We start from the raw sequence: 17,243 nt of genomic DNA, 5'->3' as shown, positions 1-17,243 counted from the left end.
AGAAATATGATAAACATTTTAGAGTTGAAATGAGACAGGAATTATACATTAGATAAAAATGAACTGTTTTCTATACTTGAAAGTTTTAAGCACTCATTTTTTAGTTAAGTTTATAGAATTTCAGTCCATACAATGTTTAGCAGAACATTGTAACTCTACAATCTACAGTTACTAATATATTTTTCTTTTTAATTTTATTTATGTCATTTTACTAACATTAACTTTCACCATTTTTTATTTTTATTTTATTAACAGATCTTTATTAATATTTAGAGTAATAAAGATATGCTAATACAACAAATTATTTTATTAAGTTTGTGAATTTTCATAATTATCTTTATTTTAATGTTTTATTACCTACATAATTTACTTCACTTTTTATGAATATGCCATTACACTCAAGCAGATTTTATTTTAGAAAATGCAAATAAAGAGAAAGTAAAAATGAATAATATTAATCATTTGTGAGATTCAAAAGTTTGTCCTCTTCTTTTCTTAGTTTTAAGACTGTGTCATCTTTAGTTATAAAATTAGAGTGATATGCTAATTATTTCATAATGACATATGATAAGAGAAACACTACTTTAATTATTCAGTCTTTACAGATTTACAGATGATTTTAAATGAATGATTTTAAATATGTTAAATGTTAGGCTTGAAATTCAAATTCATAGGAGAGAATGATTTGCTTTTCTTAGAGTTTGTGTAGTTTGTCAGTTAGAAATTAGATTTAAGGTCATCTAATTGAACTTATTTTATAATTTGTAATAACTTAAAATATTTAACTAACATTTAAAATATTTTTAATTTTTACAGATAACTTTACATTTTTTTATTTATTTTATATTAAAGGAATTGAAAACAAAAATTTATATAAATTTCTACATTTATTATGAACTAAAGACCAAAATATTTTCTGTAATAATTTGACTATTTTAAGTTTAAAAAAACAAAATTCAAGCCTCATGTAATAAAGTAATTTTTTTAGTTCTGTAATTCATTACTTTTTATTAGTCTTTTGCACTGTTAGCAGGCAAACTAGATTTTGTATTTTCTTCTTCAGTCTCTTCTTGCACTGGAATTTGACTGGTCTTGGATACTGTTTCAGTGGCTTCTATCAAATTTGTACTTTGTACAATCTTTGTTGGAGTATTTGATGATGTTTGCTTTTCTAGTAACTTTATTTGTAATTGATTAATTGGTGCTTCTGGTACAGACATGTGATTCTCTGTTTCACTTAAGCTCACTGGTATGAGCACAGCATCAGAACTTCCTGTTGGTTTCTGAAAGATGGAGATTGATCTTCTTGAAGACACTGAGTCAAGATTAATCTGTTCACTTGAACGTTCAAAACGTAGTGATGTCATGCGAATAACTTGCTCATCCTTTTTACTCTTTTTCCAAGTTTGAAAAGAGAACTTTTGGGATTTTGGTAACACTTCTGACTTTTTTTTGATTCCTGATTCTAAAGCATCAATTTCTCTCCTCGACATCACTTTAAGTCTATCATCAGCAGAAAACCAACTACTATTAACAACATCATCTATTAGCATTCGCTTCCTTGGATCCGGTTCTATCATGCCACGAACAAGTGCTTTTACATCTTCTGTTATTTTTGAAATAATTCTATTTCTAAAATTCCACTTATGGTTCATTTGAAGTTCATATAATTTTTTCATGTCTACATCTTTAAATGGCATACATTGATTTAACATTACAAACAAAACAACTCCTAAAGACCAGATATCACTACATTTTGCATCATATGGTCTTCCTCTTAGTAGTTCTGGTGCAGAGTATGCTAATGAACCACAGTAAGTTGAACTTAAATATTCCCTTCCTGATGAATCAACTATAAACCTTGAAAAACCAAAATCTGCTAACTTTACATTGTTGTTAATTGTTATTAAGACATTTTCACATTTAATATCCCGGTGTACTATTTCAAGGTTGTGCAAATATTGTAAACCTAATGATAACTGACGTGCCCACAGTCTTGCTCTGTTTTCTTTAAGTTCGCCATTGACTAATATATGATCCAGCAAATCACCTTTTTCTGCATATCTGTGTGAACAAGAAAGTGAATATTAGTTTAATAATTTTGTTCCTATAATTCATGATTAAAATGTGGTGTTTTGTAATTGAAATGATACATTCAATTACATATTTTACAAATTGTAAAATAAAACTAAATTAATTCAACTATTAAGTCAATTAACTAATGACATTATATAATTATAATCCAGTTGGGTTCACTCTGGTCCTTAGAGGATATGTTCAAAACCCAATACAGCCATTCTTCCATTCATGTAGAAAAGCACTAAAAGATACTCAAAGTGTACCAGGATAAAGAGTAGTGATATTATTGTAGTACAATATTAATTGCATTTTTTCTGTACATTTGTAAGTTTTAGAATGTTATATTGATACTGATTTTAACTTCTAATAAATATCTAACTCTCACAGTGGAAATTGTCAGTAATTTATATTCAAGAAAAAAAGGCAATGGTGATAAAGATACAAAAAAATTAATTCATTGAATTGATTTAAATTGTTCCCTTCAAGCATTCAACTTACTTCTAACACTGCTTTGTACTGGGTAGCATACCAGGGAAGCACAACAAAGCAAATTGCCTATCCCCGCTAGAAATTTGTACCATTACCAAAATACCTGCTTTTTTAAAGAATAAATGAATTTAAGACTATAAATGAGAAGTAATTAATATTTAAACTAGGCATAGTAATTTAAATCTAAATCTATTGACTAAGATTTTTTACTAGGATTATTATTGTTTCTTATTTTTACAACAAATATACTACTAAACTAAATGAATGTCTATTTTTTATAGGTTAAGATTTCTGATAAATTTACATGAAAATGTTATTACTGTTTCAAGTAAGATTTCTATTATAAAGCATATAAAAGAAGGGAACATTAAACAGTGTCAATAGTGAGTTACAAGCTGGTTTAAAGAAAAAGATGTGTCACTTGACCATTTTTGATATATATCGTAGAACACAGATTATCCAGATTGGCCTATATAAGGCTGAGAAAATGGATAAATAGAAAATTTAAAAACAAATTTATCATATGTACTGGACATATTGTTCTAACATTTAATGTGTATCGCACACTTAATATAAAGACAAAATGTAAAATAAGTATATTCCAGGATACTTTCAAAAACATACTTCCAGGATCAAAACATAGTTTCAAAAACACTGTCTTAAACAAATCTGTCTGTACTTGCTTTAATCTTGAATTAAATTTATGAGTTGTCAGAATCATTTTAAACAAAGGATTGTGTTGAAGAGCATTTTTTTGGGTCAGTCCAACCAATCCACAGCCAAGCATTCATGAGGTTTTTCATGTCATAGCATTATATGCCAGTTGTCGCCTTGCAATTTTTCAACAATCTTGAAGTTGCCATCTGTACAACCTGGTATCTCTTTTCAAACTTCCTTGTATTTCCAACATCTTCATAATGCATTTCATTAGTCCCTGGGCATTGTTTTATTTAAAATTTTATTCCACACTCTTGCCAATGTTATACTTTTAACAGAATTCCATGTCCAAATTAATTTCTTTGATATCTTAAATTGTGCAGCTTATGTCTTCATCAGCCAAAAGAACTTTTTTCATTAATTCTTTGTGGTAAAGGCATTTCAGGGTAACGATGACTACTTGATATATTTGTTGTAAAATTAATTTTGAATTTTCTGTCCTTTCTTTCTAAGCAGATTGCTGAAGGATAAGTAGGTGCATTATCTAATATGAAAATTACGTTCCCATTTTATTAACTATAAATTTTCTGGTAGGTTTCACCTCTGATGTGAAATAATTATCAAACCAATCTAAAAAAAAGTTGCAACTCACCCATTTTTTCTTTTTTTTTTGTAAATTATCTGATATTGGGTACCTTTACAAAATGTGGTCTTTTTGATTTGCCAGTTATAATTTAATCGGTGATCTCCAGTTACATTGCCATCAACTAACACTACCACACATTCTTGTATATTTTTCTGCCTGAAACTATTCCTTTGCAGGAAACTATAGTTTTCATTGCAACAGCTTTCAATCAACGCCAGTTTCATCGATATTGTAAACAAGTGTTCCATCATAATAATCTGCTGCAAATTTTTGAATAAATTAGTTTGCTTCTGGGACATGTTATTTTCAGTTTGCTGAATTTCGATTTGCTTGTCTTTCATTATTCTCCAATTTATGTCTACGTGTAGTGATCTACAATAATATAATTTATTATTTATTTATTTTTTTTTTGCTTAAGATCGATTAAGATTTTACGTGGGATATGGAAATTGAATTTTTTAGCGTTATGAATCGAATCCGGGACCTCCGGATGAAAGGGCGAGACGCTACCATTCGCTCCACGAAGGCCTGCATTAAAATAATAAGAGGCCGGCATATTTAAACAAGAAAAACGTTTCAAGGTGAAGCGAGGTGCAAACGTAATTCTTCTGGGAGTTAGTACAAGTGCACTTTATTTAATGGTAAATATTAATTAGTATCTGTTAAGCATGAATTATTTCTTCATAAAGCATAACTTCAAATTAAACAAGTTGATTTGTAGAAACACAGAAGCTACTTTTAAAGAATTCAATGATAAACATCTTGAAACTAAACGTAGCAACCATTTTGAAATTTGACGTGCGAGTGAGAAAATATAATCTTGCCAGCTTTAAATCTAAATTAAAGGTCGAACAAAATATGTAAGGATATTTTGCCCGATAAAATTTCTGTAGAAAGAGTTATGAATTTGTGAAAAATATTACAAATTCCAAAGTGTATTCTTTAGCTTTCGATGAAAATACTGATATTTCAATAATTTTACAGCTTGCAGTACTTATTCGTGATGTTAATGAATCGTTCCGGGTTAGACAAGAATTGTTAAATCTCGTTAAGCTTGAAAGATACTGTAAAAGGTGAAGAGATGTTTTCCAAGACATAAAAATGTTTATCTGATAATGACTTACATTTAGAGATACTTTCCAGATTACCAACGAATGGAGCGCCGGCTATGATTGGAAAAAATAAAGGGGCTGTAAAGTTGATTTTCAATGGAGTTGAAGGCAAAAAATAAAATCCGTGACATACATGATATATTGTTTGATAACAAAATTTATGCACTATTATATATGCGCCGAGTTAACTACGACATCCGCTTGCACGCTTTACCACATTGCCAATTTAAAGGCAAACCTTACTGGATTAGATTTTGAGTATGGCGACACTGTTTATTTTACCAAATTTAAGATAGTTGAGTTACGGAAAATATTTAAGATCATTTTTGAGTTATGGTAAACTAATTTAATTTTTTCGACCGAGGAGAATGTATGTATAGATTCCTGAACTAAGAAATGAGTGGTTTGCAAGCCTAATGTTTCTTGCTAGAAATTACAGAAATTTTGAATCTGTTAAATATGAAGTTGGAGGGTCAGACTTAATTACTAATACTTGCAATTTGATTAAAGCGTTCCAAATGAAATTGTTGGAGAGGAAATTTAAAAATAATAAGGCACAAAATTTTCCATTGTTGAAAGGACATAATTTTTCAAAAGTTTCTGACGAACTAAGTCTTTAATTGTAGTTTTATAGAACCGGTAATTTTTCTGAACGATGACCCACATTTAAAATTCAATAATCTTTGCATATATAATTGTTTTCACCGTGCTGATTATACATATACAAAAAGTGTCGCTTTATTTCAGTTTTGAGTTATAAAGAATTTAAAATCAAAAACTGACATTCCCGTAGCGCAGAGGATAATGTTTTGAATTTGTGGCGGTACTATTATGTTTACATTTTTACTTTTTCGTATAATCCGTATCTACACTGTATTCAGCTATAAGAATAAATGAACGTTACACGTTTATGAGTGAAAGTTCGTCATGATTCTAATGAGTCACGTTCCGTGCATTAGTACAGATTCACAACGCGTGCCCATCTATGTACAACACTATAATCATAACTATCGTAAGTAGGCACAAAAAAACTACCAGCATTCATCAAACATTTGGCACGGTACTATCCGACTGAAAACATTGTCAGTGTAATATAAATGATATTTATAACAAAAAATACAAACGGTGCTATTTGATTAAAACTACTATAGTATCCCGATTAATATTATTTTAAAGTACTTTAAATAATTTTTTCTACTCACTTTATTGCTGTAGCTCCAGAATTCCGAAATCGCTGTCGACGGGAAATCGTGTCCAATTCTGAATTCACATTTATCACAAAATTGCCGATGTGCACATCATATAATTGTTCATCTTCTCAACATGCTCGCAGACATAGCTCCATTCAGCTTCAGACACTTTATGAAAATTTCTCTTCAGCTAACTTAAGAACGTCCCGACATGTTAAAACTTTTATTTCTTTTAGCTACTTGCCCCGACTACAAATAATTTCAATGGCATTTAAGTCAGAGTGATAAAGTGGCAACCGCAGAACTAAGACCACAATTTTCGAAATGTCATTATTAGAAATGTCTTGATTTTCTTTGTGCAATTTTATATCATATAATTCAGTCTTCGACACAGCAGAAGGAACAGTTAGTTAATTCGTTGTTCCGCTAACCATTTTATAATATTGCGTTTTAAAGAGTTAGAATTTAGCTGCTTTTGTAGCAGAATGTTGTGATACGATGCATTATTTAGTACAATGACCGACCGAGGAGACAAGTTGGGAATACTTCTCCCGTAACCATTTCGTGTATTTTTCGGAAGTTATCGATTTGTGATAATCCACTTTTTTATTTGACTTATACGTAACGTATTGTAAATAAATCCATTATTACAGCCGGCATGAACAATTATTAATAGTGAGCCCTTGGATACTGATGTTTTCAGTCCCTCATGAAGGATTGTTGTGTGTACCCACGATTTTGGTGTCGCATGACTACAATGAATATAGGTTTCATCTTTGTATACAATCGGTCTTCCTTCTTCGCGAAACAGGGAAATTTGTCGAAGCAATGTCATTCTCTTTGCATTTTAATGTCACGCCGTTTTATCAGGGTTTTCCAGTTTCCATCTTTTTTTCTATCTAAATCCCATTTTACGTAATATTTTTCTTAAAGATATTTTAGTCCTCTAGAAATTAATTTCACTTTCGCGGGTTTTTTGCATAATTTTCTTCACAGTAGAACGCATTTTCGGTTACATAAAAATTTATTTATTAAATGTCTCAAAGCATTCGTGTGTAACTTACACGATTTCTCGGCTAAAATAACTGTATTCAGCTCTTCAGTTTTCCTCAATATTCCGGTTCCGGCATTTTTTTGTAAAAAGAAACATTGAATAAAATTTCCCTCGCCAGACTATGAACTATTGTACCTTTTCTTACAACTTGGGCGTTTTAAAAGAAAATAGCTGTATTGAAATATTAGAAATTTAAATGACTGAATTTATGACAAAAGCCTTAAATTTCAACAACACAACGAATAGTAAAAATAAATCACTAACAGCAGCTATTCACTTCATTAAGTAAAATATACATAGCAAATATGTTTCTATAATAACTACACTTCTAGAACATAATTACAACCGATGTGTGGTGACATACGTTCCATCACAGCACAATGGTTAGAAAAGATTAAAAATAAGTTAATGAAATTCTTAGAATTGCGTGCTGTGTTTACAACAGTTCATAAATAACACATTAGTCATGTGTGATTCTACTATTATTAGTTTCTATAACAGAAAGTATAAGCCTAGATCACAACAAATATATAATTTAGAATAAAATTCAACAATTACATACGCTAAAGCAAGTTTATGAAATCTGTTTTTATGTATTACCATACCACAAAAGACATATAGAAAATGACAATGTTTTAGTTTGCTTATAACACAAGCCAATGCATGCAAAATGCTAGTACACAGGCTTTCAGCCCTGCTCCAACATGTGTACTACTGATACATATGCTCATATATTAGTTACCGTACAATTATAGTAGTCATATAATCATGACGTTTACATAATGTTATAATCCTTGATCTTTTCATATGATAACTTTTTTTCTATTGTAAGTTATTATAATGCAACTTTTTTAAGTTTACTGAAACATGAGTGTAGTGTATTTCTAAATTTGACTTACCATTGAATTGAGTAATAATATTTTGACACCACGTCTGATACAGATTCAGCTAATAGTGCACGATTATTGATATACCTTCCGAAAACACGATCGTGAAAAAAAAGCCTCTTGTGGAAAAACACATTTTAAATGCTTATAAAATCGAATTACAGAGTAATCTAACCGCTTTGATTTCGGATGTCGTTAATAAAACTGCTTAAGTGGAAGTTGTACTGCTTAAGTGGAAGTTGTACTGCTTAAATGTGATTTACAAGTATAAATCACGGGGCCTTTTTTTCTCCTAGAAAACAAGGCCCCGCAAGGTCAATTAAGAAAATTTTGACTTCGATAAAAACACGATTCGTAAAAAAAGTACATGAATTTTATTTTCGAAACGAACTGCTTACAATAGAGACAAAGTGTTACGAGTTGTAAATGGCCATAATAATCTACCACATTTCCGAAGAACAACGTTTTATAAACAATTAAAAAATATGAATTTTAAATACGAAAAACGGAGCCGTGGTGTTTTAATTGACAGGGGTGGTGAAGACATTACCTCAGTGAAATAAAGAAAATGAGGCAAGAAGGACGTAGAATATATTATATGGATGAAACTTAGTTCAACGAAGGCCACATGAAAAGTTTCGTTTGGAAAGATAAAGCTGTGAATTTGTCAAAAGAAAACTTTCTGTGTGGCTTATCAACCGGCAATAAGGTTCCATCGGATAAAGGTAGGCGTCTCATAATTACGCATATTGGCAGTGATACAAGGTTTGTCAATGGTGGTCTCCTTATCGTTCATGTAAAAAGGAGAAAATTCCATTCTTTTTTTGGAAAAAGGATGGTATCAAAACGTGGCCTAGTTCAAAAGGAGCGATTATTGAATAGAATGAACATAAGGTCAAATTATTACAAGAGGTTTCGCGTTTTAAAAGTAACTATAACGTGTGTAAAACTGATGAATTAGCAAGATCCAGTGGTAAACCGTGCTTCTATTACCTCCCTCTGTCATTGTGAGCCCAACACAATTGAGTTAGAAAGGGATAAATCTAAAGTTAAGTAGATTGAGAAAATACAGCTTTAAAATTTCTGATATTAAAATTTATGCTTAAAAATCATCGATAAAACGGGCCAGCAGGAATGGAAAAACTGTATAAAACATGTAACGGATTCTGTTAAAATTATTGGAAACTGGATAATTTAATAGAAAAACAAAATTGTGTCTATTTCTTAATACAGACAACACTACGAATTTCTCGCAATCAGATGACGAAAAAAATTGAATTTATTATTTTTTTATTGTTATAGAAATGTAATCTAAAATATTAGTGATTTTTTACTGTTGTTGGACAACTGACAATCGTATAACTTAAAAAACTCAAGGGAACTACGTAACAATGGACAATTTTAATGGACAAAATGTTCATCGGTTGTCAGATGTGCCGAACAAAGTTAAGAAACATAAAAATTTTAATTTTAATTAAAATTTTTTATTTAAAATATGCATAATTTTTGTATAGTAGCCCATGGTTACTGAATATATTAACGTCCCGTAGTTTCTTTTACATTAATCAGAATTTATAGGAGATGCTTGTGTATCGGCCGCCTGAATACTCGTACGCGTATTCTGTTTACTTGAACTCTAAAATCTAACCGATTAGGTTGTTTATCATTCGTTCTTAAAAGTACTTCACTGAAATTTGTGTGGACTGACTTCAGTTGATAAATTGTAATGAGATACTATTAAATTACAAAAATTAAACAGTTTCTGACCTTCGTACACTCGTTAACCTCGTCCTTAACCTTAAATATTACATTGGCCGACAGTTAGGCTGAGTCAGTATTTGTATTTAATAACCAGTTATTTAGTCCGAAAATAACGTATATTAAATTTGTACAATATTTTATTACGAAATTTTTGGTGAGAGTGCTTCTAAGTTACGAGGGATGTAACTCTGATAAAACGCGTCTTATTGATGCTAAGTCATTTCCATTCGAATCATAATGTTTGTCATAATTGATTTTTATTCCCTTCTCAAACGTTAAGAAAAAGTAAAAATCATTATTATAAGAATTTAAAAAGATTGTAAAATTTAATGTCTACGATTGAGCGATACTTTCTTTTTTATCGACTAACACAATGACCATAACGTATGTATATATCATTAATTTAAGAATACGTGTCATAATATTTCTAAATTATCCTTGTAAATTATGAAAAGCATTTAAGATATCGAGCTCTCCATTTGGTGTTGATGTTTCAGAAACCTTGCAAATTGAGTTAATTGACCTGCAATGCAATATTGAACTAAAAAAAATATACCCCACGAAAAGTAGAATTTTATAGCAAGTACAAACAACAAAAAACTTTCATATGTTTTTGCCTAAAGAATTGCTAGTGCCTTTTGATCTACAGACGTTTGTGAAGCTTTTCTCTAAGATGAAATATAATAAAAACAAAAATAGAGCATCAATAACGTATGTAAAACTGGAAAACCAGTTAAGGTGTACAACTTCAACTATCAAAACAAATTTAGAAAAATTAAGCGAAAAGAAATGCAAATATTAAGCGAAAGAAATAGCTATCAATGTTGGGTTTTTATTTAAAATAAAATTTGAAATATCATTTAAGTGATTTTAATAATTGTGATAGTTAAAATAAAATGTTTTATTAAAATACATTTTGTAGTTTGTCCAATATGTATTTTCTTTTCATATTTGATGTGTAGTATTTTTTTTCTCATGCTTGTACTGACTGAACACTTTCAATTTACTTCTGCATTCATATTAATCGAAAAAATATTTGGAAAAATCCAATTATTAGTTGTGTGACCATTGAAATTATAGTTTGTCAATTTGGTTCGTCACTTAGTTTGTAGTGCAATTTTGATTCGCCAGGCCTGTTCTAAGATTATAATAGGACTCAGAAGATTACAAAAGTGGCATGCATTTAGGTAGTGATTTTAACTTGTGCCTTAATTGAATGTATTACATGAATATAAGTGAAGAGAAGAAAATATCTTTTAAGGGACGATTGCCCTAAAATTATGACTAGGAACAGTATTTTTCAATTCTATTTTGTTTTACGATAAGACATAACTCGGCTGTAAACAGCAGCTCTATTTACAATATTAATTTACGTTTATTATTGTACTTATTATAGTGTAGTACTTATTATTTGGACTTTTATTATAGTTTTCAGAACTCAGCTGTACACACCAAAAATACTATTCATCAAAATGTAGTTTGTAAAATTTTGAAAATTAGAACAGTAATTTCAGCATGTTTAACAAATCAATTTAATACTTGCAAAATGGTATTTAAAAAGATATATTTTCAAATTGTACAAAAAATGCTTACAAAAAGTAACAGAACTATATGCGTATTTTTAATTCGGTAATCAGTAAATACAGGAAATTGTAAATATAAAAATAAAGTCCGCCGATACCTGTGGCAGACCGGTAGCCTTTCAACCGGAGGTCTCAGGTTTAAATTTCGCTTATGCATGGCTTTTTTGTACATACATTTTCATTTTCAGATACCCACGTACAAACTTCTTTGTAAGCTTCTGTGGTAAATTTAAAAAAACGTACTACACAAATACATTTTGACAGAATTTTTTTCTTACATGTCTAAAATAAAATCTAGTACAAACAAAATTTTATGATGGTCCAAGATGAAAGAAGATAGGTAGCTCGTACCAAAAACTTAAACTCCTTAAAATTCCACTCGGATCACATCTTAATCCCCATTACTTGTTTCATAGGTCATAAATTTGTTATTTACCATAACTAACAAAGCTGTAGGCAATAAAAATTTATTGATTATGTAAAAATCTAGACAAGATAAATTGTAATTGTTATTTATGGTTATTTTTAATTATCAATAATTCTTTTAGCTTTGTTTTTGTCTTTCAGTTTACCTTTACCACTACTCACAAGGACTCTAAAAAATTTAAATGTGCAACGAGTTTTAAATTAAGAACTAGCCGGTCGGGCTCGCTTCCTTCGCCGGACCGTCTACAAGTATTTTACAGAAATATTTTAATACAAGAAATATTAGAGTCTGTAGGGAGTATTTTTCAGAACATTTGGGTGTTTTTATATTTAAAATAAGCTTAACCAATGAATAGATATGAAATTTAATAGTTTTTAATACGCTAGCCATATTAATAACAGGGAGTTGATCTAGGGACGCCGTTTTATTCGTTTAGTCTTATGTGTGTTCGTGTGAAGTTGTGTTAGTTGTCAGTCCAGCTGCAGCACCTGTTGAAAAGCGACCACGTGATCGCTGCAGAGCGGACCGCATGATGCGCCGGATGGCTGCGCACAAACTACTCTCTCCCGCTAAATAGAAAATTATTTTATTTACTGTTAAAAATGAACTAAGTCCCTTTATTTTATTAATGAAATTAAATAACATTAAAAAATAATTATAATATATAAAAATACAAATGTAAAATATAAATAAGAAGGTACTTACGTATTAACGCCACCGCAGCTGTTTAGGTTGTTGACTTCGTGTACTAAATACAACCTAAATACATTTAGGTTATACTAAATATAACCTATGCTCGCTAACCTCTTATAATTAACATTAAATATGAATATATACAACTTAATAATAATATAACCTTAATGTATAGCACCGAAATCCAATTAATGTTAATCCACCGAAATCAGATTGACTACTTTTAAGTAGCTGCGGTGACGTTAATACGTAAGTACCGTTAATTATAAGAGGTTAGCGAGCGTAGGTTATATTTAAGTTAGGTTATTTTGATATACGTACGATTTGTCAGAGTACACGAAGTCAACATAACCTAAACAGCAACTGTAGCTGCGGTGGCGTTAATACTAAGAACCAATAAGAATAATATACAGTTAGAAATTAAATATGATCTGTAAATTAATTGACAACGGACTAGCGAGAGAGTTGTGGATGGAGCCGTATGCAATAGCTCTCACGCTAAGCATTCTTTCTTTTTTTTTACTGGTAAATATTAACTAATAATCCCTTTCTTTTATTAATAAAATTAATGAATAATAAGTAATCAAAAATACAAATATAAGATATAAATAAACTACGCTTAGAAATTAAACATATCTGTAAATTAATTGACAACGGACTGCTTCTAGCGGGAGAGTTGTTGAGGGAGCCTGTGCAGCCTCCCATCATAATTAGTCTGCTATGCTCCAATAGCAGCTAAAATGAAAATTTTAGCACATACGACAAACCCATGCACCATCATTTTTTTTATATAGAGTGACATTTTTGTTTTCTCTAGACCCAGAAGAACATTTTTTGTTATATATTTACTTAGATTACAGTTTAAGCTCTAACTCACTTCTATCTATACATAAAATTTCAACTAAAATTAACATAATATTACTTTTTTACCTCATAAATATAAACAATTTTTTTCTACGCTGGTATATGCTATGTAAGTGAATGAGGTGGGGATGGTTAATTTTTATGAGAATATCCAATTCCCTTGGAAGGAACTTTTTTGTAAAGTCTTTAGGTGATCTTCCAGTATCAATTATCTTGCAAGCCAATAAGAATTCTTTGTGTATTATGTCGCCACTAGTTTTATGATATTTGACCAGCCAAACTTTAGAATAGGTTCCTTCACCAAGTAATTTGTCATATGTATATCCATGCAATGCAAATAGATTTTTATCAGATTCAGTAACTTGAACTGTTTGGCTCATTTCTTATTAACAGTTATAAATGTTTTACAGATTAATTGATTTCAAAAATATGTTTTTAATAAATCCACATAACATATTTACCAAAATAATAAGAGTGACTTTTAACAACTTCATCACCTTGGAGACAAATTCCACATATTTTACTCATATGGACTGAGAAAAGAACAAGAAGAGTGTATATCACATGTTTCAGTTTTTGTATGATATTATTTTTGCTTGAATACTTCTGTACTAGACAAGTTAATAAATAAAAAAGCAAAATATTAAACACAATTATTTAATGAATAGTGTGGAACATAATTACATGATTTTATAAAGAAGTAGCGCTCATATATAACATTTTTATCAGATTATTTAAAAGTTTTTATTTTTAAAGAAATATAAAAATATGTAACTTAGAGATTTACTTGAACAAATTTTCTTGTAACTTTGGCTTGATGAACATATTAAGTGATGATGTCATCTTTTCCAGTAAATCTGCTTATAACATGTGCAAGCTGATTTTGGTGTTCATAAAACCTTAACACTTATTTTGTTGTTAAGGTTACTTTACTTATTGATTTAATGTGGTTCATTTTCAAAATTTCCAACATCCTTACCATTCCATAAATTGATATTTCTTATTCTGTAGCTATTCTTATTCTTTCTCTTCCTTTTTAAAAAATTGAATGGATCTTCAATTTCTGAAAATTTATAAATAGTTGTTAAACTGTTTTATTGAATTTTAAGCAGTTATACAAATAATTTTAAGCCTGATTTGAAAAGAACTTGTTCAACAGCCTAGATTATTTGATTACCCATGAATGTACATGTTGGAAATGTGACAACAGGTTAAAAAGCTTGAATTCTCAGAGTAGTACACAGTCAAACATCTAGGTTTAAAATTCCTACCTGGTTTTATTGTACTTTGTTTATAATGAAGTTCAACTGTAATTGGTTTTAAGAGAGGGCACTACAGTACTTAAGAATTACTTTAAAGTTGACTTTTCTTCACTGAATATTTACTTTTGTCAGTGTATTTCTTCAAAAAATTTTTTTTATATATATTGAAGTATTTACTTCAATATATATAAAAAACATTCATGTATATTTAAATAAAAAATTTAGTAAGTGTATTTAATTACCACTACATAATCAACTCTACATGAATAAATGAATAACCTGCACTTATTCCAGTAATTTTACACTTCTATAAAAATTTACTTATTAATTTAAGTATGTATACATATTGTTTTTGGTTTGGATGAAAAAATTTATTGACTGAAGAAATTATTATTTTCAGGAAGAATAAATAGTTATATGAAGAATATAAATTTCATAATTGTAATTAGCACTGTTGTGCTAATGGCACATCAGTACTTATAGTGATTTGGTTCATCGCTGTAGATTTTGTTATTAATTTAAAATTATGTGATATACTTTACTTCCTATGTATTTTATTATTATTTACATTTTTTTTCATAATAAATTGTATTAATACAATGCTTTTTTCATTCAGTTAACATTTTGTCATTTATGTCTTTTGGTTTAAAAAAGATTTGCTGCTTTAAGAGATTGGTTTAAAGAAATTTCATTTTGTTTAGTGTTTTTAGTAGTTGTGTAAGCATAGGGATTGTTTCTAGTATTGTGCAAAATTTCATACACAAATTTGAAGTAGTCATATATAAATTTTTAATGAAATTAAAAGAAATATTATAATGCTTATTGCTCATTGATGGAATAACCCAGATCTTAGCAAAAAAAAAAAAATTGCTGTATTGTCTGTATAGCTGTACAGGGAATTTCCTTTACCTTTGTTACAATTATGTTAATAACAATGCAGAGGAAATTCTTTTTCAAATTTTTCAACTTTAGTCATACTTCACAACTCATGGTTCTGGTGCTAACATATGTGCATGCTTGCAGTCCAAAACTGATTGATGTTAGATTTTATAATAACAATGCTTGAAAATATGAAGTTACTTGATTCAGATTGTTTTAAAAGGAAAGCCATGACATACTTGTTAATGTATTTATTGACCAATTTTTTTTTAATGTGAATTGCTTTCCAAAATAACATCTGATAATTTAATAAAAACCCAAATAGATTTCGCATGATATTTGTGCTTTACTCTATGTCTGTTACAATAGGTGACTTGCTTTTATGATAATATCAAAACAGTTTTATTACTTAATCATTTTAAGTACAACATATTGTTAGATCTTTGGTGATTTACTTTATCTATAGCAGTTTAAGAAAATAAAGAGTTCTAAAAAAGAAATAAATTAATAAAAAAAAATATGCAGGCATTTTTTTCTACATCTACAAACACCTTTTCATACCTTCTTAAAATTTGAGAACTGTCATTTTAGTGTCTAAGAACCATTTCTTTTTTATTTTCTAGTAAGAGCTTGAATACTGCAAGAAAATAATAGTATTTATAACTAAAGAATCACAGTCTACTGCCAAACAATAATATCTGTTAGTATGAATAAAGATTGAGTGGTAGGTAAATTGCCAGGATATGCGAAGGTTTAGTGTAGCTTGATAAGTTGTTTCTACCTGCTCAGAAATTTTATCTTCTTAAATGTAGTCAGTATATTCACTCTGATAGCACGAGTAGTAAGTCGAAGTACCGCAGTGGGTTTATTTTTTGTGGGACGGCACATCATTTAGAACTGTATCTGTAAAAGTTACAGGTAGTCCAACTGATATGGAAACAGAGATGATCATGCAACTGATCGACACCAGGCCTAATATCATTCCTCGATCACCACCTTACTCGCTTCGGATGCCGCTAATGGTACCATTGGTCTCTGGCAACCACACTGCGACATACCAAAGTGGTTATACATGTTCAATCTTGTCCATCACGGTTATATACTGCACTCACGACCGTTTTGTTAGTGCTGCAGTGGAAGCTGTAAAGTAATCTATCAGTATCCGCAGTGATATCTGTTAAGAACTTGGCTGCTACACTGCCAATTCTGATTAAAATTACAATTACACAAAAACCCTTTAGGGACAAGCGTGTCACAAGTCACAACATCTAGCACACCACCATAACATCTGACAAATCGGGTAAAATCTGTATTAAAACTGGTATAGTGGTATTATTCATTATCATCATCAATGGAAGATGTGCAATTTTGATTGCATTCAGAATCAGAAACGATTCACCTAAGAAAAAGGTGAATTTTTCAACTACTGGTGAATCAACTATTCACTAAAAGATGAGAAATTGATGATCAGCGGTAGTCCTCACGGCAGCCAACGTGTTAATCTACATCATGTTTTTTATTTATCCAGCAATATGTATGGTATCTGTTGTTGATATTGAAGAAATGATTTCTATTCGTGTTAGGTAGCAATTCAAATTTTATTGTAGTAATGCAAATAAAACTTGCACGTACTGACTGTTAAAAATTACTTTCCATTTTT

At 29.8% G+C, this 17,243-nt stretch overlaps 1 protein-coding gene across 1 annotated transcript; it reads right to left on the bottom strand.

The window, feature by feature from the left end:
• Nucleotides 1-1,010: 1,010 nt before the first annotated feature.
• LOC142317669 (testis-specific serine/threonine-protein kinase 6-like) lies at nucleotides 1,011-13,822 on the bottom strand. Its single transcript, XM_075354223.1, has 2 exons — nucleotides 13,509-13,822; nucleotides 1,011-2,064 (listed from the first exon to the last, which is right to left on the bottom strand). The coding sequence occupies exons 1-2, from the start codon at nucleotides 13,820-13,822 to the stop codon at nucleotides 1,011-1,013; spliced, it is 1,368 nt and encodes a 455-aa protein (XP_075210338.1).
• Between the last annotated feature and the right edge of the window lie 3,421 nt (nucleotides 13,823-17,243).

This window comes from Lycorma delicatula, chromosome 1 (genome assembly GCF_047948215.1).
Source record: "Lycorma delicatula isolate Av1 chromosome 1, ASM4794821v1, whole genome shotgun sequence".
Lineage (NCBI taxonomy): Eukaryota > Metazoa > Arthropoda > Insecta > Hemiptera > Fulgoridae > Lycorma > Lycorma delicatula.
This window is presented reverse-complemented; position numbering and strand designations above follow the sequence as displayed.